The sequence below is a fragment of the Triticum aestivum genome, chromosome 4A, assembly GCF_018294505.1.
Source record: "Triticum aestivum cultivar Chinese Spring chromosome 4A, IWGSC CS RefSeq v2.1, whole genome shotgun sequence".
Lineage (NCBI taxonomy): Eukaryota > Viridiplantae > Streptophyta > Magnoliopsida > Poales > Poaceae > Triticum > Triticum aestivum.
This window is the reverse complement of record NC_057803.1, coordinates 450,007,081-450,031,511: the sequence shown is the minus strand read 5'-3', so window position 1 is coordinate 450,031,511 and position 24,431 is coordinate 450,007,081. Positions and strand designations below refer to the sequence as shown.

Below are 24,431 nucleotides of genomic sequence, written 5' to 3'. Positions count from 1 at the left end.
TGGTTTGTTTAAACACTCTCCCGCCTGAAACATCAAGTGATCTGATAAATAAAAAATAAGCCTAGTACAGAGAATAAGGATAGAAACAATGAGGTGCGCCCACTGGGAAAGTTTGTTTCAGCTACAACAGGAAGAACAATGGCGTAATGCGCAGAAATGCAACTCTCTTGAATTAGGTTACTATAAGTTTGAATCATGGATGCAGAGTTTCAGTTAACAAATACTGCCAGAGGATACAAAACTAGAAGGCCCGACTAATATAAACCTTATACTGTATGGAAACAAGCTCAATCAATTGAAAATCGAGACCCCATGGAAGATCTAAGAGCTCATAGTAGCATCAAGAACTACACTTCTGACCACCACAAGAATTACATATAGAATACCATCAAGATACCAAGTTTTCATCTGGAGAAAGATCATGTCAAGAAAAACTTATCCAAGTTCACAATCCCATACAGCCCTGTTTCTTTCGAGTTCAGCATGCAAACTAGCTTATGAAGATATGCCATACATATACATCCAGTTCAATCCACGTGGAGCAGTCAGAGAGCACTAATCCATATGGTGTGAGCTGAACATGAAGGGGATGATTAGGAACGAAATCTCTTGCTCAGGTCTGTCAAGGTGAGCATGTCCAGTAAATCATATCAACCAATGTTGAACAAGTATGGCCTAGCAGAAGATGTTGGGTACACGCCGCCAACGAGAACCAGATGACATAGGAGTGGAGAGCCAGAAGATGACACTGACAAGCAAAACACGCCGAATGCGGAGGTGGAGAGCGATTGGCCGCTCTGGCTCGGTTGGTAAATAGCCGGCACAAAACTATGGGACTAACAGGAACCACAGGTTGAAAGGAATTCAGAACAAAAACTTTCAGCCTACCCAAGACAAAACTAAAACGTCCTCTTCCACAGCCTGAACCAAACCAAACTATATTTCTCATCTGTCCACCCCAGCCCATCCAAATGAAACCATTCCCAAAACAAACCAGAAAAACTATTTTATTTTCAGAAAATGATGAGAAAAATCATTTCAGCCCAGACCATTATCTAACATACCCTCTCAAATCAAATGTATATTACCTTGTCAGAGCATGCACACTTGACTCACCCATGGTAATGCTAGCCTTCCTCCTCGCCACTCTCAACGAAAACAACACCCTTATCTTTCTTTTGCCTCTTAGCTCCATCACCACTGTCCTTTCCACTGCCAGTTTCTGACCACATCACCTCAATGATGTCGCTACCGTACTTGTCGGTCTTTACCTTCCCTATCAGCTTTTCTAGCTGCACGAGATTGAAAAAAAATGCACATGTTGGAGATGCACTGGCAATCTACTTAGCTGGAAATAACAAGTTAAACCAAGATTTACCTCGGCAATAGTGGTTGGAGTATGGCAGTTTAGCAGGGAAATTTGCTCCGTGGAAAGAACTGCATGCGGGAATATGCCCCCATTACGAGAAGAGATGGTTCTACGCAGGTCATCCAATTTAGCTTCCAAATTGCTCATCTGATTGCGCTTTGCACTTTTGAATCTATCACCACTATCTTGAGAGTGAATAGCACTAGTTAGCTTCACCGGTCTGTTCCCTGCATAGTGAAAGCGTGTTCACACCATAATCCACAAGTATTTTTGTAATTCTTTTAGCAACAAGCCAGCAATGGAGACAGTGGCATGTGTGCCTTTACATGTACTCAATGACTTCCATGGAATGATGATAAAGTAAAATGGACTGTTGCAAGAAAAAAGAATCATTTACCTTGCAATGCTGGCTTCCACAGTGGTCCTAAGACAACATATGCATTGGTTGTATATGCAGTATGCTGAAATTCTTCTTTCTGGGAGGGAAAAGGATGAATTTTAGCAATCGTTGCCAATCCAGGTCATTGGGGCAAATAAAAAGATGTTTAACAGCTCAAACTACAATGTTTAGATTGCGAAATGCAGTGGCATTATATAGGTAATTCACCACATTGGAGATGCAACAAGTGGCTGCAGACGTACAAAGAGCAAAAGATGTGTTGCACCAATTGTTTAAAAGCATAAAAATGTTTTCAGGTAATTTAATAATTTCCAACATTAAAATACAGTGCTCAATATGTTTAGCATCATGGTCACAGCTATGACTGGTTTTCGTAATCGTAGTCATGATAGTTCTTATGAAGTTTTTACATATAAATAGACATTTAGCATTACCATGAACTGTTACAAAAAGAGAGTCCAATAGGAGTGATTTGTCGACAACATAAGATTCGAAAATGGAGATACACATACCAAAACACGGTCAAGTATAAGTTGAACTATCAGCTGCTCAATTTCCTCCTTCTTAAGATCAACTGCTTCATTTGAACAACCTGCTTGAGCATTCCCAATTGTAGTGTCAGCTCGGCTCAGAGGAGATACTTTAAGACTCTTGTGTGATGCAACATTTACCAGGCAAAGAACATAAAATACAGAATTCACCAACTTACTGGAATCAGAAAAGTATTAGTCGAGGACATTTACCTGAATGTTTCCACTTTGTTTTGAACTTATCCACTAGCTGCAGCAATGTAGCTCTTTGGTCATTTTGTTGCATTTCTTGGAGAAGTGAAACAGTGATTTTTGTATGGTCTGAACAAGAAGTCACATAACCCATCATCGACAAGAGGATAACACACACGCACAAAAAACAATATCTCTATTTATTTATTTTTGCTATAATTAAAGAATGTGTAGTTCCGTGTTAAAATGGTAGAATCATCATACAGGTAGCATCTATGTCCTTGAGCTCAATACTGGAAACACAGTTGTCACACATTCCTGCAAGAAACTATGTAAATATCAAGATTTAGAAAGTTCAGATCTTGGATAGACGCAAGTACTGAGAAAATACCGTTGCATTCCTGCACGGCCTCTCCAAAATGTTGAAAGAAAGCACCACGACGGCAGTTTTTCTTAGACTGCAAAAATTTAACAAGCTTGCAGTCAGAAATTACTGTCAAATACAACATGACCAGCAGCAACAAAAGGTAGCGCGACATTAATTAAGAAAATCAATATACCTTTCTATCCATTCAAGCAAGGGGGACTGAACGGATAATTTCTTGCACTTTGTTTTTGAAATACCAACTCCGCCTATGTTGTCTCAACATAGCCGGTCCCAAGCCCGGGTAAAGGAGGATTGTGATAGGCTTGGCGAGCCAATGTAAAAACTCAGCCACTCTTATGGAGATGAAACCCAAAAGATTTTCGTTGGGGCGTAACCCTCTCAGCGACGCACCACATCAGAACCCGTGTGTGGTGTCAAATGGGCAAGGGCCGGGCCGTCACCCCCCCCCCCCCTCCCGGTGGCGCGCCGTACCTTGATCTGGATACGGTGGCAAGTGAGCAAGGATCAGGTCGTCACATCCTTAGTGGCGTGCTACAACAGCGCCCGGATGTAGTGGAAAATGAGCAAGGGTCTTCGCATTTGACTTGACGAGTTCGAAGGGTAAGGAAACTAGCCGAGCCTAGGAGCTAAGGAGGATCCGCTTAGGTACCTGGAACGCAGGGTATCTGACAGGGAAGCTTCGGGAGCTAGTTGATGCAGCGGTGAGGAGAGGTGCTGATATCCTTTGCATCCAAGAAACCAAATGGAGGGGGTAGAAGGCGAAGGAGGTGGAGGATACCGGCTTCAAGCTGTGGTACACGAGGACGGCTGTAAACAGAAATGGTGTAGGCATCTTGATCAACAAGAGCCTCAAGTATGGAGTGGTAGACGCCAAGAGACGGGGGGACTGGAATATCCAGGTCAAGCTGGTAGTTGGGGACTTGGTTCTCAATGTTATCAGCGTGTATGCCCCGCAAGTAGGCCTCAATGAGAACACCAAGAGGGAGTTCTGGGAAGGCCTGGAGGACATGGTTAGGAGTGTACCTATTGGCGAGAAGCTCTTAATAGGAGGAGACCTCAATGGCCACGTGAGTACATCTAACACAGGTTTTGAAGGGGTGCATGGGGGCTTTGGCTATGGCATCGGGAATCAAGAAGGAGAAGATGTCTTAAGCTTTGCTCTAGCCTACGACATGATCGTAGCTAACACCCTCTTTAAAAAGAGAGAATCACATCTAGTGACTTTTAGTAGTGATCAACACTCTAGCCAGATTGATTTCATCCTCTCAAGAAGAGAAGATAGGCGTGTGTGCCTAGATTGTAAGGTGATACCTAATAAGCTGGTGGTTGCTGACTTCCGCTTTCGGATTTGTGTCCAGTGGGATAAGTGTGCCAAAGTCGCTAGAACGAAATGGTGGAAGCTCAAGGGGGAGGTAGCTAAGGCGTTCAAGGAGAGGGTCATTAAGGAGGGCCCTTGGGAGAGGAAGGAGGGGATGCCGACAATGTGTGGATGAAGATGGCGACTTGCATTCGTAAGGTGGCCTCGGAGGAGTTTGGAGTGTCCAAGGGAAGGAGAAGCGACTCTAAGGATACCTGGTGGTGGAATGATGATGTCCAGAAGGCAATTAAGGAGAAGAAAGATTGTTTCAGACGCCTATACCTGGATAGGAGTGCAGGCAACATAGAGAAGTACAAGATGGTGAAGAAAGCCGCAAAGCGAGCTGTCAGTGAAGCAAGGAGTCGGGCGTATGAGGACCTCTACCAGCGGTTAGGCACGAAGGAAGGCGAAAGGGACATCTATAAGATGGCCAAGATCTAGGAGTGGAAGACGAGGGATGTTGGCCAAGTCAAATGCATCAAGAACGGAGCAGACCAACTCCTGGTTAAGGACGAGGACATTAAGCATATATGGCGAGAGCACTTTGACAAGCTGTTAAATGGGGAGAATGACAGTTCTACCATTGAACTGGACGACTCCTTAGATGATACCAGCAGGTGTTTTGTGCGGCGAATCCAGGAGTCTGAGGTCAAGGAGGCTTTAAAAAGGATGAAAGGAGTCAAGGCGATGGGCCTTGATTGTATCCCCATCGAGGTGTGGAAAGGCCTTAGGGATATAGCGATAGTATGGCTAACCAAGCTTTTTAACCTCATTTTTCGGGCAAACAAGATGCCAGAAGAAGATTGGAGACGGAGTATATTAGTCCAATCTTCAAGAACAAGGGGGATGTTCAGAGTTGTACTAATTACCGTGGAATTATGCTGATGAGCCATACAATGAAGCTATGGGAGAGAGTCATTGAGCACCGCTTAGGAAGAATGACAAGCATGACCAAAAATCAGTTTGGTTTCATGCCTGGGAGGTCGACCATGGAAGCCATTTTCTGGGTACAACAACTTATGGAAAGATACAGGGAGCAAAAGAAGGACCTGCATATGGTGTTCATTGACTTGGAGAAGGCATATGATAAGATACCGCGGAATGTCATGTGGTGGGCCTTGGACAAACACAAAGTCCCAGCAAAGTACGTTACCCTCATCAAGGACATGTACGATAATGCTGTGACAAGTGTTCGAACAAGTGATGTCGACACTGATGACTTCCCGATTAAGATAGGACTGCATCAGGGGTCATCTTTGAGCCCTTATCTTTTTGCTTTGGTGATGGATGAGAACACAAGGGATATACAAGGAGATATCCCATGGTGTATGCTCTTTGCGGATGATGTGGTGCTAGTTGACGATAGTCGGATGGGAGTAATAGGAGGTTAGAGTTATGGAGACAAACCTTGGAATCGAAAGGTTTTAGGCTTAGTAGAACTAAAACCAAGTACATGAGGTGCGGTTTCAGTACTACTAGGCACGAGGAGGAGGAGGTTAGCCTTGATGGGCGGGGGGTGCCTCAAAAGGACACCTTTCGATATTTGGGGTCAATGCTGCAAAAGGATGGGGGTATTGATGAAGATGTGACCATCGAATCAAACCCGGATGGATGAAGTGGCGCCAAGCTTCTGGCATTCTCTATGACAAGAGAGTGCCACACAAGCTAAAAGGCAAGTTCTATAGGACGACGGTTCGACCCGCAATGTTGTATGGCGCTGAGTGTTGGCCGACCAAAAGGCGACATGTTCAACAGTTAGGTGTGGTGGAGATGCGCATGTTGAGATGGATGTGTGGCCACACGAGGAAGGATCGAGTCTGGAATGATGATATATGAGATAGAGTTAGGGTAGCACCAATTGGAGAGAAGCTTGTCCAACATCGTCTGAGATGGTTTGGGCATATTCAGCATAGGCCTCCAGAAGCTCCAGTGCATAACGGACGGCTAAAGCGTGCAGATAACGCCAAGAGAGGTCGGGGTAGACCGAATTTGACATGGGGGGAGTCCGTAAAGAGAGGTCTGAAGGATTGGAGTATCACCAAAGAACTAGCCATGGACAGGGGTGTGTGGAAGCTTGCTATCCATGTGCCAAAACCATGAGTTGGTCGCGAGATCTTATGGGTTTCACCTTTAGCCTACCCCAACTTGTTTGGGACTATAGGCTTTGTTGTTGTTGTTGTTGTTTTGTTTTTGTTTTTTGACGGATTGTTGTTGTTTTTTTTGTTGTTAAAATACCAAACGCACATTATCTCCAATTACCAGACCAGGAATATTATATTCCTTTCTTGTTATATGAAAGATTATGGTACAGGCCCTTCCCACTATTTAACTTGATTTAGTCGTGTTTTTCTAGAGAACTTGTCTAGTGAGATCTACATCTTCTCTAACCTCATATTCCTCCCAATATCTTGTATCTTGTCAACTCTTCCTCCTGATCCAGCTTACAACCCTCGGGGGTCCTGGAACCACATGGGAACCTTTCCCAAGGCCAGATAGACCGTGTGTTTGTATACCCATTCTGTGTCATCTCTGGGGTTTAGATCAACTTCTTGTGACCAAAGGGAGGAAATTATCTTTCCGCTCACAGATCTGCAACTTCCTCGCCGCTTTACGAATTCACGACTCCTTTGCCTCCCCCTCTACTAAGACCATGCTGCTATTCATGGGATGCACTGCCGCTTTCCTCTTTGCCGAGCATCCCTGCTATTGCATTGTTTCCTTCCATGACCGCTTGGAAATGTTCATTTGTTATAGACTTCAATGGCACTTAATTTTAGGTTTACTTCTGTTCTAAGCAGTCAGCTCGCAAGGCTCAATCTGTCGTTGCTGAACTGTGCTGTGCTGAACTATTTATAATCTGCTGTGGTAAAATAGCCACAAACGCAGGCAAAAGTTGGTTACCCGAACACAAAAATGGACAAAAGCTGTTTGGGAAAACTGGATTATCATAGTCCACATCAATACAAAATGCAACCTAATTGAACTAGGCTAAAATAGTGGCCCTATTGATCAAAAGCCTGAATATGTCTCCTGCAATGGAGTTGATTGGATCCAATGGATCCAGAAGCTGACATGTGCTATTAGCCTCTTATTATACATGTCATGGACTACACTTGAGGGTAAATAGCGCCAGGAGTATGGCAGGCGGCACCGCTGATCTGAGTGAGGGTTAGATTAGGGATTGGGAGGATGTAGTAGATAAGGATAAATTGCAATTTACTAATGTTCTTGCTTTATGAAAATAGATGTGCCAAGGCTCTTTATTATCCCTAATTGGCTATCCTTGAGATATCGTATTTCTGAGAGCTGTGTTCTATGCCTGAAGAGTAATTATCTAGCAAGAACGTTCATATAACGTTAAAATGCCTCCATGGACATTATGCACATGTTGAGATGGATGTGTGGCCACATAAAAAAGGATCAGGTCTTGAATGATGATATATGTGAGAGAGTTAGGGTAGCACCGACTGAAGAGAAACTTGTCCAACATCGTCCGAGATGGTTTGGGCATATACAGCGCAGGCCTCCAGAAGCTCCAAGCGTGCTGATAATGTCAAAAGAGAGGTCGGGGTAGACCAAACTTGACATGGGAGGAGTCCGTAAAGAGACATCTGATATCACCAAAGAACTAGCCATGGACATGGGTGCGTGGAAGTAAGCTATCCATGTGCCAGAACCATGAGTTGGTTTCGAGATCTTATGGGTTTCAGCTCTAGCTTACCCCAACTTGTTTGGGACTAAAGGCTTACCTGTTGTTGCTTATAGTCCTATCCCGCACATGTTCAGCAGTAGTTATTGTAACCATGTCATACAATGAATATCCAGATAGGATACCCAGTAGACCAAAATCATATAGGAAGGCTTCGTTTACAGTTGTTAGTATGGAAGGGACAAAAATCCATGAAATTGGTATAGGCAGGATCAATAAAAGAAAATCAAGTGTTAAAGAGTACTTCCTACTATCCTCTGGCTTCTTAAAAATTGATAGTGTCATGATTGCGAAATGTACCTGGCAATATCGCGCTATGTCATAAAGATTTTGCAGACCACAGTTTTCATAGAAGACCATCGAACTCTGTTCATTGAACATAACAAGAGGGAATCTGGGATTATGAAAATTGGAACTCCTCGCAGAACTCACAACAAAAATTGAAAACAAGACGGTTTAGCCTCACTTGGCGGGGAACGTCACCAGGCCGATAATATAGAACACATTCTGAAGGCAGTCCATCTCTCCCTGCCCGACCACTTTCCTGAAGTCACGGAAGTCTATTTTAAGGGACCACATCGTCAGAGTGTCAGACAACTGAAAAACACAATACTTAGATGTACCTGGTAGTATGTCTCCATAGATTTGCTAAGGCTATGATGAACCACAAACCTGACTGCAGAACCAAATGGAATATGTATTTAGTTTCCTAGATAGTATAGTTGCAAACATAATAATCCTAGTTGCTCCATATCACCAGTCTAACGGCTTCAGACTCAACAATGAGTACCCCAGTAATCTTGTTCAAATTATACAGGAGGAATTGCACATAATTGAATATCCTATGTTCAAATATCCCACGACAACTGGAAAGGCATGAGCACATCCAGTAAATGACTAAATGGCATGACTAAATCATTCCTGAACTAGGCAAAAACAAGAACAAATAAACAGTATCAATTAATTATTTTAAGGATTATCAAAGAGAAAGGACATGAATATCAAAGAGTATCGCACCATAGGTCCCTTAATTTGCGAAGGTGGTGCAAGAAGGTGAATGAACTCAGGAAGATATTTATACCCACAAACATGTATAAGTGGTTCAAAGATATGATTTATCCGATGTGGTTATCCTCCTAAGAGGCTTAAGAGTCAATTCTACATCTCAAATGAAATACAACCCAAACTCTATCTCTAGCAAATAGCGATCCAATGTAAATCAAAGTCTAGGGCTTCTTTGTTTCGTAATATTCCACAAACACAGTAATAGGGAAAATGCTGGATTGCATTGGCATAAGAGAACATAGGAACTTGCTAAGAGATTGTGCGGTGGCTCATAAGGATAATTTACTAATTATAAGGTTTATAGTCCTACAGATCAAACATCAGCCATTCAGCCTCAACTCCCTCGCGTTCTTACTCAATTTAATTGCGTCACTACTCACTACTGTGTCAGGAGAGGGGATGTAGAGCATAAATGGCGGGAGAGAGTTGTGGAGATGGTGGAAACCGTAGCTACTATCGATATAAATCTACAAGGAAAAAGACAAAGACAGAATATAGAGTGAGGAGTTGCCGGGAGGGTGGAGAGGAACAGTACATGGATGACATGTGCCAGTACCACATAAGTGCTAGTGCAACATGGATGCCTCGATAACTACGCAAAAACTGGTTACGGGTATCTAGTCCAAGCTTATGGGCTAACTTTTCATCAGTTTTTGGAAACTTGAGGCATCAAGATAATTAGATTAGTTAAGTATAGATCTACATCTTGAACAGATGTCATCATTGTGATCAAAGTCCAAAACTGCACGTACCGTCTGGTTTATTGATTCCCATTCCAAAAGCCACCTACATAATGTAACGGACAGATTAAATGCTAGGAGAGGGGGGGGGGGGGGGCAGAGGGGGAGGGAGAGCACATACTGTTCCAACAATGACCTGTGATTTGCTTTTACTCCAACTGTTGAAAAGAAACAGTGGACTAGTTATATGCAACCATACGAGAGATAGCAGCTCAAAATGCAGATTTACACACGAAAAACAATTTAATAATGCCGTGTCCTTAGGGTTTGGAACTTAATCTCCACTTTCTGGTTTATCAATAGCGGGTACGATTGCATGGCTATTCCTTTGTGTATATGGAGAGATGGGAGAAAAGGAAGGCTCAAACCATAAGGCAAGCACTAACAAACTTGGAAACTAATTGGCATGGAATTCCCTAGGTTATCGAGGAATCAAGCAGCCAGCTGCTTGTCCTTATCCTTGTGCGTGTGGCACCCTGCCCAACATGACAAACAAAGTGATACTTAATGAAATACCAATTTCCAGAATAATTCTTGCATCAACATTTACATGGCTCGGATACTCAAAGAGAGGTCAGCAACACAACTTTGTAATTTCCAACTAAATTAGGATTCAGAAACATACTACACATGTTCAGGGGTTCACTGTTCAGAACAGTGATTGATCGGTTGGACATGCTGTGGTTATTAGGCAAAGTGTTTTTTTATTGAACTGTAGACTTTCATTCTGATATTAGTTCTTATATATTTTTCATGGGCAGGGCAGGTATAGCTAAAAAAACTTTATATGGCGTTTGTTTCCCAAATAAATGGGTGTTAAAAGAGTAGGTTTGTCCCTCCCAAAGTCAGTGGGCTTTGACTTCAACTGGTGCAGATTATACAAAATGTTCCATTTGATATTTCAGATAAACGCAGAGGCACCTTAGTTATAAGGATCCAGAATGGGTATAAATGACATCAACTTCTGGAGAACTATCACTATCAACATGATATGAGAAGAATTCAGAGTTATACAAGGAAACTCATTTTGTTCATGCAGGGAGACTGCTATAAAGTTGATAAACAGAATTCTTCTAACATATCCTAATACATCTAAGGTACATACTAATGTTGTGATAAGCATGTGATCTATTTGGAACGAGAGTAACAGAAAATCCATCATCAAAGAGAAAATTTCAGCTCAGAGAAAAAATGAATAAAAATTGTCAACGCACCGCATATGAACTTTCTCACGAGCAACAACATCCATATCTGCATGATAATAATCTGCTGAAATACCCCTTCCACGCAATTCTTTGGCAACCTGTTTGTCAGTGAAGTGCATGATTTCAACAAAACGTGCAAGAGCACAAAGGAAAATTGTGCTGGTCCAGACTGCAGAAAATGAATGCCACTTTAAACTACAAGAGTGAGTCATGTTCGACTGGCAGATCTATCAACAAATACTAGCATACGAAACTCAAATACTCAATATTACAATATAATTTAGGAAAAATTGCTTACTGCTGAGTAACACTCGTTTTTTCATATGCCATTAAATAATTCCCTATTCATTATATGCTGTACTTTCCAAATTTTACTTCACCATCTACCATCCCAGCTCATTTTGCCCTTTTGTGAAGTAGTACACCAATAATCTTGTCCATGCCAGCCAACCAATGGACGTTTTGCGAGAATGTTATGTATTCATTTCATAATGTGTACTCTTGTCTACGTATTCAGTTGCCCTTCCATTTATTCAGAATTTTCTTTGGAAACAGTTATTCAGATTATGCTACTACACAAATGCATCTTCGCTACACCTAACCGTTGAACATGTCGCCTTTTAGTCAGCCAACACTCGGCACCCTACAACATTGCGGGTCGAATTGCCGTCCTATAGAACCTGCCTTTTAGCTTTTGTGGCACTCTTTTGTCACAGAGAACGCCAGAAGCTTGGCACCACTTCATCCATCCGGCTTTGATTCGCTGGCTCACATCTTCATCGATATCACCATCCTTCTGCAGCATTGACCCCAAATATCCAAAGGTGTCCTTCTGAGGTACCACCTGCCCATCAAGGCAAACCTCCTCCTCCTCGTGCCTAATAGTACTAAAATCACACCTCATGTACTCAGTTTTAGTTCTACTAAGCCTAAAACCTTTCGATTCCAAAGTTTGTCTCCGTAGCTCTAACTTTCCATTCTCCATCTGAGAGGGCATTTGTGAGCATGGATGTTACATTCCGTGAATCGGAACCTTTTTATGGTAAGAAAACTAATCTAGGTTGTCATGTTTGAAGGACTTGATTAATGTCTCCAACCGGAGGTTGGTCAAGAGGGGAGAGTAGTAGCACACAGCAGATGCAGATGCAATAGTCACTAGGCAAACTAGGCGGCTCAATATTAACTCCTGTGGCTCCTGTGATACAAGCATCGACTTCCACTGGTGATGTGCAGGTTGGTTCATCGGCTCAAATTGGTAGTGTGCCCACGTGGACAACAGAGCAAGAGGAGCAGCTAGAGGTATATTCATGGAAGTGAGAAGATGGTGTTGCACTGGCGAAATTGATAGTGTGCCAAGGTGGACAGCAGAGCAAGAGAACCACTGAAGGTGTATTCACGGAAGCGATATGATGGTATTGCCCCTCACTCACTGACGAAACGACAGGGTAGTACTGCTGTGATTTCCATCTTCTGACAGGGATCAGGCTGAAGGGTCAGTGGCTGCAAAAGGGTCAACTGATTGGCCAATTGTTTCAGAAAAAACTGCTCGAGCAACAGCAGGGATACCTTAGAAACGGTATGGGTTCAATGTAAATGATATTGGAAATTATGTTTCCTATGAAGCATTATCTCTGGCCTACAAAGCATTTGTTGCTTCTCTTCAATCTATGTCAATTCCAACAGACTGGAAGAAGGCAAAGGAGGACTCAAAGTGGCGTGTGGCCATGGTGGGGCAGCTGAAGGCTCTATGTAAGAACAAGACATGGGTACTAACACCCCTCCCAACATGAAAGAAGGCAGTCAGCTGCAAGTGGGTGTACACTGTGAAGCAGAATGCAGAAAGAAAGACTGAAAGGTAGAAAGCAAGGCTTGTAGCGAGGGGGTACAAGCAGACATACGGCATTGAGTACGATAAGACCTTTGCCCCAGTAGCGAAGATGAACACTATGAGGATTCTGATCTACTGTGCAGCAATTCGGGTGGTCTTTACATCAACTTGATGTGAAGAATGTTTCCTTGCATGGGGACTTGCTGGAGGTGGTCTACATGGAAATCCCACCTGGTTCTCGACTTCTGAGACTGCTGGCAAGGTTTGCAGGCTAAAGAAAGCCCTTTACGGATTGAAGCAGTCTCCAAGAGCTTGGTTTGACAAGTTTAGACGGGTGGTGTATGACATGGGGTATGGTGGGAAGATTATTATACCTGTGTCACACACGACCAGATATTGAATGTGCAGTAAGGGCCAGTTCTTTTGGGTGGCTTAAAAAATAAGCTACCTCTCCCCAGCTTAAAAAAAAGCCGCTTCGTAAATTTGTTGAGGCTTCTAAATTAGTTATCCCATAACTAGTGCAGAAGCCCCAATGAATGAGAGAGGCGGCTTATGGGAAAAGCTGGGGAGGAGGAGGCTTAAAAAAGAACTGGCCCTAAGTGTTGTGAGCAGATACATGCATGAGCCTAGAAGTGAACATCTTAAGGCAGTATATAGAATCTTGAGATCCTTGAAAGGTACTCATGGGAAAGGACTGTTCTTCAAGAGTCATGGACACCTTGTTGTAGATGGTTATTGTGATGTTGATTGGGCTAGCTGCCTGGAGGTCAAGCATTCAACTTCAGGACATTGTGTTTTTGTAGGAGGAAATCTAGTGTCTTGGAGAAGCAAGAAACAACCTGTTGTTTCCAAATCAAATCAAAGGCTGAATACAGAGCCATGTCTCAGGACAATGAACCTATTAGAAGAGCTGAATATATTTAAGACCAGTTGCATGAATGTATGGTGTGACAAGAAGTCGGCAATTAATTATTGCAAACAACCAAGCTCAACATGATAGAACCAAACATGTGGAGACAGACAGATTCTTTATCAAAGAAAAGCTGGATGCTGGGATTATCAAGACAGAGCATGTGAGTTCAGGGCAACAAATTGCAGATTACTTGACTAAAGGCTGGAACCAGAGACTGCAGCTTAGCGTGTGATAAGATGGGAATGATAGATATCTACCACCTCTCTTGAGGGGGAGTGTTGTATGTGTGGCCCATCCCTGCTGGCCCATGAGGCCCAGGCCCAGGCCCATACTGGTCAAGTGGCTGGCTGACCTAAACATAGCGCTCAACGCTGTCTGACCCTGAGCGCCGCCAGTGCTATAGAACCCTGCGGTTGGTATGCCCCTCTCAAACCACAAATATTTCAAGCATTGAGTCAACTAGTTTACTATTTGACAAATCAGATCATATGACCTAACAGATAGCGTAAACTCTGAAAGAATGTAAAACACACATTAAAACTAAATGGAGGGGTCTATATGACCTAACAGATAGCGTAAAGTCTGAAAGAATGTAAACCACACATTAAAACTAAATGGAGAGGTTAGAGTTACAGCTATTGGAATGACAGATATTAATTTACATACCAGCAAACAATTGAAATGAAAGCATCTCAGTATTGTATGGTCTACAAACCTGTTCACATTCTTTCCTGGAAAAACAATACACTATCCCGGATTCGTTATTTGGATATGATTCGCTTATGAAATTTGCAATCTCATCAATAACAACCTTTCCAACTGATGACTTTTCATATACCTACATGATGGGCATCAGCATGTAAATTGGTTAAATCCTATGTTCCCTTCCTGTGTGCTTCTGCAATAGACTTTCTCATGGTTGTATCAAGAAAAGTAAACTAAAGCATACTCTATAGAAAAGGTTGGGCCTGTTAACAGTGCTGACAAACTTGACAGATCTTGGGATATGAAGCATCTCTATCAGATCCATTTGCACTTTACTTGTTGCAGTTGCCTACAAAAAACAAAAGTTTCTGCTTCACAAACTTTTACTTCTTCTAACTTGAGTTCACTTGCATAACTCACAGTTAAAGCTATCATGGGAACACTGGGAAACTGGATCTTCAATATGCCCAGATTCTTGTAGTCTGGACGGAAATCGTGCCCCCATTGGCTGCAGCAGTGTGCCTCCTACATGATAGTTGTCAATGGGTAACTCTACATAGATAATATTGTGCTTGAAAGCATGGGTTGATCTTATAGTTCTTACATGAGGTACAAACTACAAATAATATGAGGTGATGAACAGCTTGGAAAATGTGGACAGTCAACAGAATAATCAAGATTAATTGCTCTTCTTGTATGAGTAGACAAAACATGTCACAAATTATTTAGAGCAAACCGTACTTTTTTTGTGCATCTCTTATTTTAGTCTGTGAGGGGAAGTTTAGTATAATAGGCAAAGTACACATATTTGAACAGTAGTAATATTGTTAGAGAGAGACTGAATAAACATAGACATACACAAGCTAAAGCATCAAATTGCTTTTTCCTAGTGATGAGGCGCTCCGCTCCCACGCGCTCCTCCTAGCCCAGCCCCCACCAACCCCGCCGGTAGCCCTCCCCCCCCCCCCCCCCCGGCAGCTCCGGCGACCTCGACCTCAGCTCCGCCGGCTCGCGGCGCTGGCTGGAGTCCGACGCGGTCCTACAGCGAGGTCGCTAGGACCCCCCCCCCCCCCGCGCTCGGCCCGGCGGCCACCCCGCCTCCGGCGATGCGCGGGCCCGCCGCACCCAACACGCGCGTCCCGGCGGCCGCTCGCCTCGGCCCCCGCAGCGAGGTCCACCGGGTCAACGGCGGCGTGGAAATCGACGCCGATGGCTTCCAGTTCCAGACCCCCCCGCCGCAGGAACCGCCGTCGTGGTGCGCGGCGCTCGGCTGCTACACCCCCCCCCCCCCCGCCCGCAGCGACGTCGCAGCCCGTCCCTGGAGGAGTCCGCCGGGCTGTGCTTTCGCTGCCTCGAGCCCGGCCACCCCGTGCGCGAGTGCACCAACGACGTCCGGTGCCGCCGCTGCCTCTACCCTGGGCACAGCTCCCGTGACTACTACAAGTACTGCCGCGGCGTGCTGCGCCCCCCCCCCCTGCTGCCGCGGCCACCCTTGCCGTTGTAGCCCAGGCAGCGCCGCGCCACCGCCGGCTCCGACCCCCTTGCCCACAGACCAGGCTCCTACATGCGTCATTCTCTCACGCTCTGTTGAGATGGAAGAAGCAGAGTTGGTGCTGCGCCGGGGCATGGTGGTGTCCATCACCGGAGATAGGCCGGCCGTGGCTGCACGCGACGTTGAGGACGTCCTGTACTCCTCCCTCGACCTCCACCCTGGAGACTTCACCGTCCACGCCTACCACCCGGAGGATTTCCTCCTCGTCTTCACCACCCGCGAGCTCATGGACCGCCTTGCCGGCGACCACTTCATCAGCGGACCCGGGTTCACCCTCGCGCTACGCCCCTGGAGCAAGCTCGCCCGCGCCGATGTTGGTTCGCTCGAACACTCCGTGCAGCCGGAACTGCGTGGCATCCCGGCGCAGGCCTGGCACCTGTCCACGGCCACCTTCTAGGCGGCAGCTGCTGGGTAGAGCGGCTTCACCCGAGCACGCGCTCCCGCGCTGACCTCGCCACCTTCCGGGTGACCGCGCGCACCCACGACCTAGCAAACATCTGTCGGGCGGCCATCCTCGAGATCGTGGAATCCATCCCAGCTCGCATCCGCTCCTCACCGCCGACCATCCGCACCCTCCAATACCCGGTGTCAATCACGATCGCCGCCGCTGCCGCGGTCGGGCGGCCTACCCCGACCGCCAACGGAGATCGCGGCCCGTGGGACGGTGCACCTGGCGCAGGAGGCAGAGGCGCCGGTTGCCGCAATGAGGGCGGCCGAGGCCATCGACGCGGGCGCAAGCGCCGCCGCACCTCCGACGCCCCTGATGGCCGCGCGGATGGCATGGCCATCGACTCCGTGGGCTGGCACTCGTCCAACCTCCGTGCCCGCGCTGATGGCATTGCCATCGATGCTGGCTAGCCAGGCTCCCGTACCCGTACGGTCGCAGCGGTGCCGCCGACGACAAGGCAAACCACCGGCCGCACGATGGCCCCCTGGCCCGCTGTTGGTGGCCCCCGCAGTTCCCGCGGCTTTGCCAAAAGGGGAAAGCGCGGTGGAAAGAAAAGAAGGATGGCAGAAGCGGCCCGACGTGCAAAAGCTGCACCCCCTGCGGCTGCTTTGCCCCCTCACCCTGCCACTTGTGGCCCAACAGCGGAGGACCCGCGTGACCTGGCAGCGGTTGCCACCCGCCCATTGGCTGGCGCCTTTCGCGGCCAGTCTGAGAGCGCTGGCACCCACCCCTCGCCCGCGCAACAAGACATCCCGCCTGCCCCCAAGGCCCACTCGTGACGCAGTCGTGCCAGGCGTGGATCACCCTGACACGCATGGGGATCTGGATTGCAGCCCAGCCAGACAATCCCTGGCAAGCGAGGTCCCCGACTCCCAGCCTTTGGAGGTCACGCCGGACCCGCTGTCGGGACGCTTTGCTGCTCCCTCGCTGCCATTGGCTGCTGAGGCCGCGCCCATTGCGGACCGGTCCACGGAGACACCGCAAGAGATGGAACCCACCACGGCACACCCAACCAATCCCACGGGGCCAGCCGAGGCCGTCCAGGAACCTCCAGAAGCGCCCGTGCATGCCGTGATGCGCACAGAATCCACCTTGGACGCCGCTCCAGCCCAGCAAGGCCCCGAGGCCCTTCGCCACGCCCAGTCTGAAGCCCATCATGAGGCCCAACATGGGACCCCGAGCGACATGACAAGATCCGCCCACTCGCCTTGCCCACCTGCGCGATTTGCAACTCCCCCGATCACCATGCGCCATTCCCGACTGCGCGTCACGGCGCCTACGGCCTGGACCCTGGGTGACTTCCTCGCCGCCGCAACCAAGCAGATAGACGCCGCCCTCCCAATCCCTGGCCGGCGCCAGCGACGGATCCCGCCCAACTTCACCCCAAGGCATGGGAGATCGGCCACGTCCACCGCCCGCAAGACGGCCGCGCCGCCGACAGCTGAGAGTCGCGCCCAGATCCACATTCTGCGCACCCTCAGCATTGTCGGAGTTGATCAGAGGATCACCGCAGCGGAGATGCAGGCATACGAGGGCCTCTTCGCGGCGACCATTCCCCTATCCGTCCTGTCGGCCATCGCCGCTCTGGTTGATCGCGAGCTCCCCGCAGATCCCACCATCGCGCCGATCACCATGATGGTTGCGGGCAACCCCATCGAGGCATAGCCACGCCGCGCGCCACGACGTCGACCTCTCCTCAATGGATCACAACCCCAAGATGCTCATTTGGAACGTGCGCGGCCTCAACGCGCGCGCTCGCCGCACCGCCGTCCGTTCGCTCGTTGTTACCGCAAATGTCTCCATTGTCTGCCTCCAGGAAACGAAGATGACTTTGATTTGCTCGTCGACTGTCCTTGAGACCCTTGGCTCGGAATTCGACGACTACATGTACCTTCCCGCGGTTGGCACTCGCGGCGGAATCATGCTTGCCTGGAAGAGCCGTGAGGTGTCCATCACCGATCCTCTTTTCACGGCAAATGCCATTACGGCCAAGGTTTCTCACCCATCGAGCGCTCGCACGCCCTGGTGGCTCACCGTGGTCTAAAGGCCCCAACTAGACGCCGACAAAATCGCATTCTTGCAAGAGTTGCGCGACATTCGCGTGGACTGCCCTGGACCATGGATGGTGTGTGGCAACTTCAATCTCATATATCGTGAAGAAGACAAGAACAATGGCCACCTGAACCACCGCATGATGGGTCGCTTCCGGCGCATCCTCGACGACCTCGCGCTCAAGGAGATCTACCTCAACGGACGCCGGTACACGTGGTCCAACGAGCAGTCACCCCCGACCCTCGTTCACCTTGACCGTGTCCTTTGCACGGCAGACTGGGAAGAGCTCCACGGGGAGTGCCATCTTCGCTGCCTCGCCTCCGTCGTGTCGGACCACAGCCCCTTGCTACTTGACTGTGCCCCGATGCCACCCACCCACCGGCGATTCCACTTTGAGGAATTCTGGATCCGGTTGGATGGCTTCCAGGACATCGTCACGGCTACCTGGCACTCCGTCCATGACCCTGACCCATTCAGGCAGCTCATGCTCCGCATGAAGTCCACGGTGCGCATGCTCACAAGCTGGAGTTCGAAGACAGTTGGCAATGTGCGGCTCAAACTGGCAATCTCCAGAGAGCTCCTCCTCCGGCTTGATGCAGCACAGGACCACCACGCCCTATCCCTGCATGAGGATTGGCTGCGCCGGCAAATCAAGGCGTCATACCTTGGCCTCGCCTCCCTCGAGCGCACAATTGCCCGGCAACGTGCCCGCCTCGCCACTCCCAAGGACGGCGATGCCAACACTTTTTTCTTTCATCGGCAATGCACATACAGGCGCCAAAAGAACAGGATTCATAGCCTCCTTGTCGGTGAGAGCGTAGTCACCGACCGCTCGGAGATGGCTGCGGCTGCCTACGCTCACTTCGACGCGCTTTTGGGCAAGGAGGCGCCCCGGGATTGCCTGGATGCCCCGTTCGACGCCGAGGAGATCTGGCAGGCGGTCAAACGGCTCCCCACGCGCAAAGCCCCCGGCCCCGACGGCTTCACGGCTGAATTTTTACGCGCATGCTGGCCCACCGTTCAGCAGGACTTCGTCGACGTCTTCTGCCAGCTCTACACATTGCGAGGTCGTGGCTTCAGCTGCCTCAATCAAGCGCTACTCACCTTGCTGCCCAAGCGCGCCGACGCCCACGCCCTCGGCGACTTCAGGCCCATTAGCCTCATTCACTTGGTCGCCAAGATCTTCGCCAAAGTCCTGTCGCTGCGCCTCGCGCCCAAGCTCAACACTCTCGTCAGCACAAGCCAGAACGCCTTCATCCCCGGACGCAGTCTGCACGACAACTTCATCCTCGTCCGCCAGTCGGCTCGTCTGCTGCACCAGCTCGGTGCCCCACGCGTGCTCCTGAAGCTGGACCTGGCGCGCGCCTTCGACTCGGTCAGATGGCCATTCCTGTTCGATGCCCTTCGCCGATACGGCTTCGGCTCCAGGTTCCTCGGCTGGCTTGCCATCCTTCTCTCTTCGGCAAGCACCAGGGTGCTTGTTAACGGGGAGCCGAGCCCTGCTATCTGGCACCGATGTGGGTTCCGCCAAGGTGACCCCCTTTCGCCCCAGCTCTTCGTACTCGCCGTCGACACGCTTAGACGCCTTCTCCACCGCGCAACCGAGCTGGGTATTCTGCAACGCCTACACCCTCGGCGGCCGATGCCATCCGTCTCTCTCTACGCTGATGACATGATTCTCTTCTGTCACCCCACCCTAAGCGATGTCACCGCCGTCAAGAGCATCCTGCAACTTTTTGGGCGCGCCTCAAGACTACGGGTCAACTTCGCCAAGAGCATGGCCACGCTGATCCGCACCGGCGCGGACGAGACCGCGCCTATGGTTGATTCGCTCGGCTGCCCCATCGTCAAGCTGCCTATCACCTACCTGGGCATCCCCCTCACGCTGCGCCGACCATCCGCAGCCCAGCTTCAGCCCGTCGTCGACAAAACAGCCGGCATGCTCCCATGTTGGAAGGCGCACCTCATGAACAAGGCTGGGCGCCTCGCGTTTGTGAAAGCCATCCTCAGCGCGATCCCCATCCACCAGCTGCTGGCTCTGTCCCCCCCCCCCCAAGAAGACCATCAAGGCGCTCGAGAAGATCCAACGCGGCTTCCTATGGGCCGGGCGCGCGGAGGCGAACGGCAGGCACTGCCACGTCAACTGGCAGCGAGTTGCCCGCCCGATCCCTCTTGGTGGCCTAGGAGTCCCCGACCTCGCGCGCACCAGCCTCTCGCTGCGTACGCGGTGGCTATGGTTCAGCCGCACGGACACCAACAAGGCGTGGGCAGGCCTCGACCTCCAATTCACTGCCGAGGAGCGCGCGTTCTTCTTCGCCTCCACCACCATGCAGCTCGGAAACGGCACGGACGCCCTCTTTTGGGAGGACCGATGGATTGCCGGACGGTCCGTCCGCGAGATCACTCCGCTCCTATACGCATGCATCCCCAAACGCCGTCGCAAACTCCGAACTGTTGCGGATGGGCTGGAAGACAACCGTTGGGCACGAGATATCCAGGGCACGGTTGGCATTCACGAGATCGGGCAATACCTCCAGCTTTGGCACCGGATCGAGGACACGACCCTCTCTGCCGAGCCCGATCGCCTAATCTAGAGATGGAGCGCAAATGGCGTCTACTCGGCCAAGTCGGCCTACACGGCCACTTTTGCCGGCTCCACGACCTGCGCCGCCTGGAAGCTCACCTGGAAAAACTGGGCGCCGCCGCGCGTCCGCTTCTTCTACTGGCTCACCCACCTAGACAGGTGTTGGACCGCCGATAGGCTCGCTCGCCGTGGGCTGCAACACCCCGCACGGTGCCCCCCCCCCTCTGCGACCAGGCGCCTGAAACCATGCATCACCTCATCCTTGCATGCCCCTTCACCCGGCAAACCTGGCATGAGACGCTAAGCTGGCTACGGATCCCGTGCACCCCGCCCGACGACGAGCCCTCGCTTCTAGACTGGTGGCAATCGGCGCGACATTCCGCCCCTGCGCCCATGCGCAAGGGCCTCGGCACCGTGACCCTCCTCGTCCCCTGGATGATATGGAAACACCGCAATGACTGCATCTTCAACGGAGCGCGCCCATCTGTGAACATCCTCGTAGCGAAGATCAAGGAAGAGGCTGCCCTTTCGGCAAATGCAGGCGCGCTATGGCTCAAAGCCATTACCCCCCAGACTTGGGACGTCCATTAGTCCAGTCTTTGTAAACAACCTCCTAGGAGGAATGTAACCAAACTCTCCCTCTTTACAATGCAATGAAACGCACGCTCTCACGCGTTTTCTCGAAAAAAAATAAACATAGACATTGTCGACATTAACCAGCACAAAGTAAATAGTAAATTCTTAGGCACTGTAAGTATCACACAAGATCCAACTTTAGCCAGTCAAAAGGTGATCATTGTGTGGTCCATAATGTAAAAGTGTTGCAATCATGTATAGTTCAATGAAACCAGCAGATTAGATAATCATAAAATAAACAAAAGACTACAGCATATATTTTGGCATTGGCAACGAAGGGAGAAAATATCATCACTCACATCTATTGCAACAAGAGAAAGACGCCCAGCATGATGGCATTTCTCAAGCTTAGACATGAACCTTTTACTTTTGGATATCTTTTCAGGTGTCACATACAATATCTTCAATTCCCCTTCACCTTTTTCAAGTGCCTTATAAATGAACTTCTCGATTTCCTTGTTGGTAGTGGAAGTCAACATGTGAGCTGGTATACCTAAAGCCGCCAGTCCCATGACCTACAATAAAACAAATCCTCAAGAGTGAGAACGAGCATATATAGGGCAACAAAAGAACAGAAAAGTCTTAAACACCTGATCCTGAATAAGCGAAAGCAAAGGACTGACGACAAGTGTAATTCCATCACGAAGTACAGCTGGAAGTTGATAACACAGACTCTTCCCTCCACCAGCAGCCATTATAACCAGAACATCTTTTCCACTCATGATTGAGTTAATTATCTGTAAGGACAGCATGCTTAAAGAATGCAAAACAAGAAAAAACTACACAATTCTAACAATACTGAGATAGTTTCTGGTATATAGCATTAGGTTCAACACTACCAAGAAATGGGAGATAAAAAATAAAAAGACATCAAAGGGCATTGAGCAACATACAACGGATAAAACAATTGACATGCTACAAAGCAGTATCTTACGTATATGAAGAATTTCAAACGTAAGATTCTTCACAAAATAAAGTTATTATAAGATGTCACTTGTGGTGTTAAAAACTATATATATCCTGGATAATTTTTGCGGGTTAATAAGCAGTTCATCAAAGAGTAAACATCAAAATTAAAAATAGATATATTATTTCTGCTACAAACTTACTTCTCGTTGATTTGACCTGTAGGAAGAAATACCAAATACATTGAATCGAGTGTCATCAGCCTGAGAATCCCATGAGAACTTTCCAGACCAATCTTCCAGAGCAACTGAAGGGGCACTATTTGATGCATCTCTGGAAGTTTTAGATATTTCCAGCATAGCCTTCAACTGTGCTTGGCGCTCATACAATTCTTCTTGCTGATCAAGTAATGTCTTGATTTTGTCTGCATATAATAATTTTAAGAGGAAAACTAGCTCAGTAGCACTCAAACAGGTTAAAGGTGTAATTAAGAAAAAAAAACACCAGAAAAGACAGCTGGTGACATCTGTTTCTATGTCTGAAATAACACCACTTGCTGGAAAAATAACAAAATGCCCTTTAACATCAATTGAAGAGGACAAGAGGGACCCAGGGCCAAGTGCACTAATAGTGGCGACATTAACCGCATCCATATACGTACATGGAATAAGTTGCCATGTTCAAAACTATGCATTTAGAAGTATGAATGTGGTTCATGATAGGTATTTATCAGTTAAGTAAAGAAGGTGTCATTGCTTATCCTTGGGACCTGGGCATACGCTAATAGACCATTTGGGGTTGTTTTACAGGCAAGTGTGGCTGGCCTGTTTCCACACAGATGGCGTGCAATTGGAAACTAGACATGCTGTATGTCAACTTCCTGCCCCTCATTCTTGGCTCTACCGTGGTTATCCTACAGATGGGTTGTTATGGACAAACGATACAGATAACGAACTCATTTAACTGAAATATTTATGGAATATGGATCAATTGTGGATGATGATTATAGTGATGACCTTGTAGTCCATTGAGTTGCGACTCCACCAGCAAAAGTTCTTCCTCGATGTTTTCTTCATCCTCCATGCCTCAAAATTTCACCTAAATTGCTGAAATACAGAGTATGATTTTTGCAGATTAATTATGTAGTTAACCATATACAGAAGTGGAAGGATTTTGATGATAACCCAGGAAAAGAAGGCAGGGGCGCGGAGGCTGTAGTGATGAGGGAGATGAAATATTGCCTGTGGGTTGTATCCGAGAGTGAAGAGCAGAACAGCAGGGATACCGAGACGAAGGCCGGTGCAGATGGGGTGTCGAGGTCACCGGTGCAGATGGGGAAACACGAGGGGTCGTGCGTGACCTGCGGGCGGGGAGGCACGAGGTAGAGGACAGCGGAACTAATGCCGGGGCGACGGCGGGATGACAGGCGGGAGCTCTGGATTCGGTGAGTTGGTGCTGGTGGCGGTGAAGGCGGCGCTCACCGGTGTTCAGAGGTGGGGACTGGGGAGGAGAGGAACCGGCAGGAAGGGTTCTTTGGAGCATTTACGAAAACATCCTCCAGCTCTGTTATAATTACACACCGTTTCTTGTCTTTAAATATTTTGCTAAGCCCTGATTTCGATTCGGATGATAGTTTCTACCATATCGAAAAGAGCAAATGGACACGTCAAGAAAAAAAGAGCAAATGGAGGACGGGCTCCATGGTGGACTTTACAAAAAAATATTTCTGCATCACAAAAAAATAGATTTTTTAACTTTTTTTGAAAAGGTCAATGGCTACACTCTTTTTTTTAACACAGTAAAGACGTAAGCGCTCATATACATGCGCACCTCATATTCCTATGAGCACCTC

General features: G+C 48.2%; 1 protein-coding gene across 1 annotated transcript; it reads right to left on the bottom strand.

Moving 5' to 3' along the window:
• Positions 1-272: 272 nt before the first annotated feature.
• LOC123086299 (ATP-dependent DNA helicase Q-like 2) lies at positions 273-24,121 on the bottom strand. Its single transcript, XM_044508048.1, has 21 exons — positions 23,821-24,121; positions 23,596-23,685; positions 22,783-23,003; positions 22,264-22,410; positions 21,973-22,188; positions 14,822-14,926; positions 14,646-14,750; positions 14,412-14,534; positions 10,965-11,053; positions 9,872-9,908; positions 9,763-9,796; positions 8,569-8,621; positions 8,412-8,489; positions 8,246-8,311; positions 2,883-2,949; positions 2,756-2,809; positions 2,513-2,620; positions 2,282-2,361; positions 1,767-1,845; positions 1,379-1,596; positions 273-1,292 (listed from the first exon to the last, which is right to left on the bottom strand). The coding sequence occupies exons 2-21, from the start codon at positions 23,660-23,662 to the stop codon at positions 1,128-1,130; spliced, it is 2,112 nt and encodes a 703-aa protein (XP_044363983.1). The 5' UTR covers positions 23,663-23,685; positions 23,821-24,121; the 3' UTR covers positions 273-1,127.
• Between the last annotated feature and the right edge of the window lie 310 nt (positions 24,122-24,431).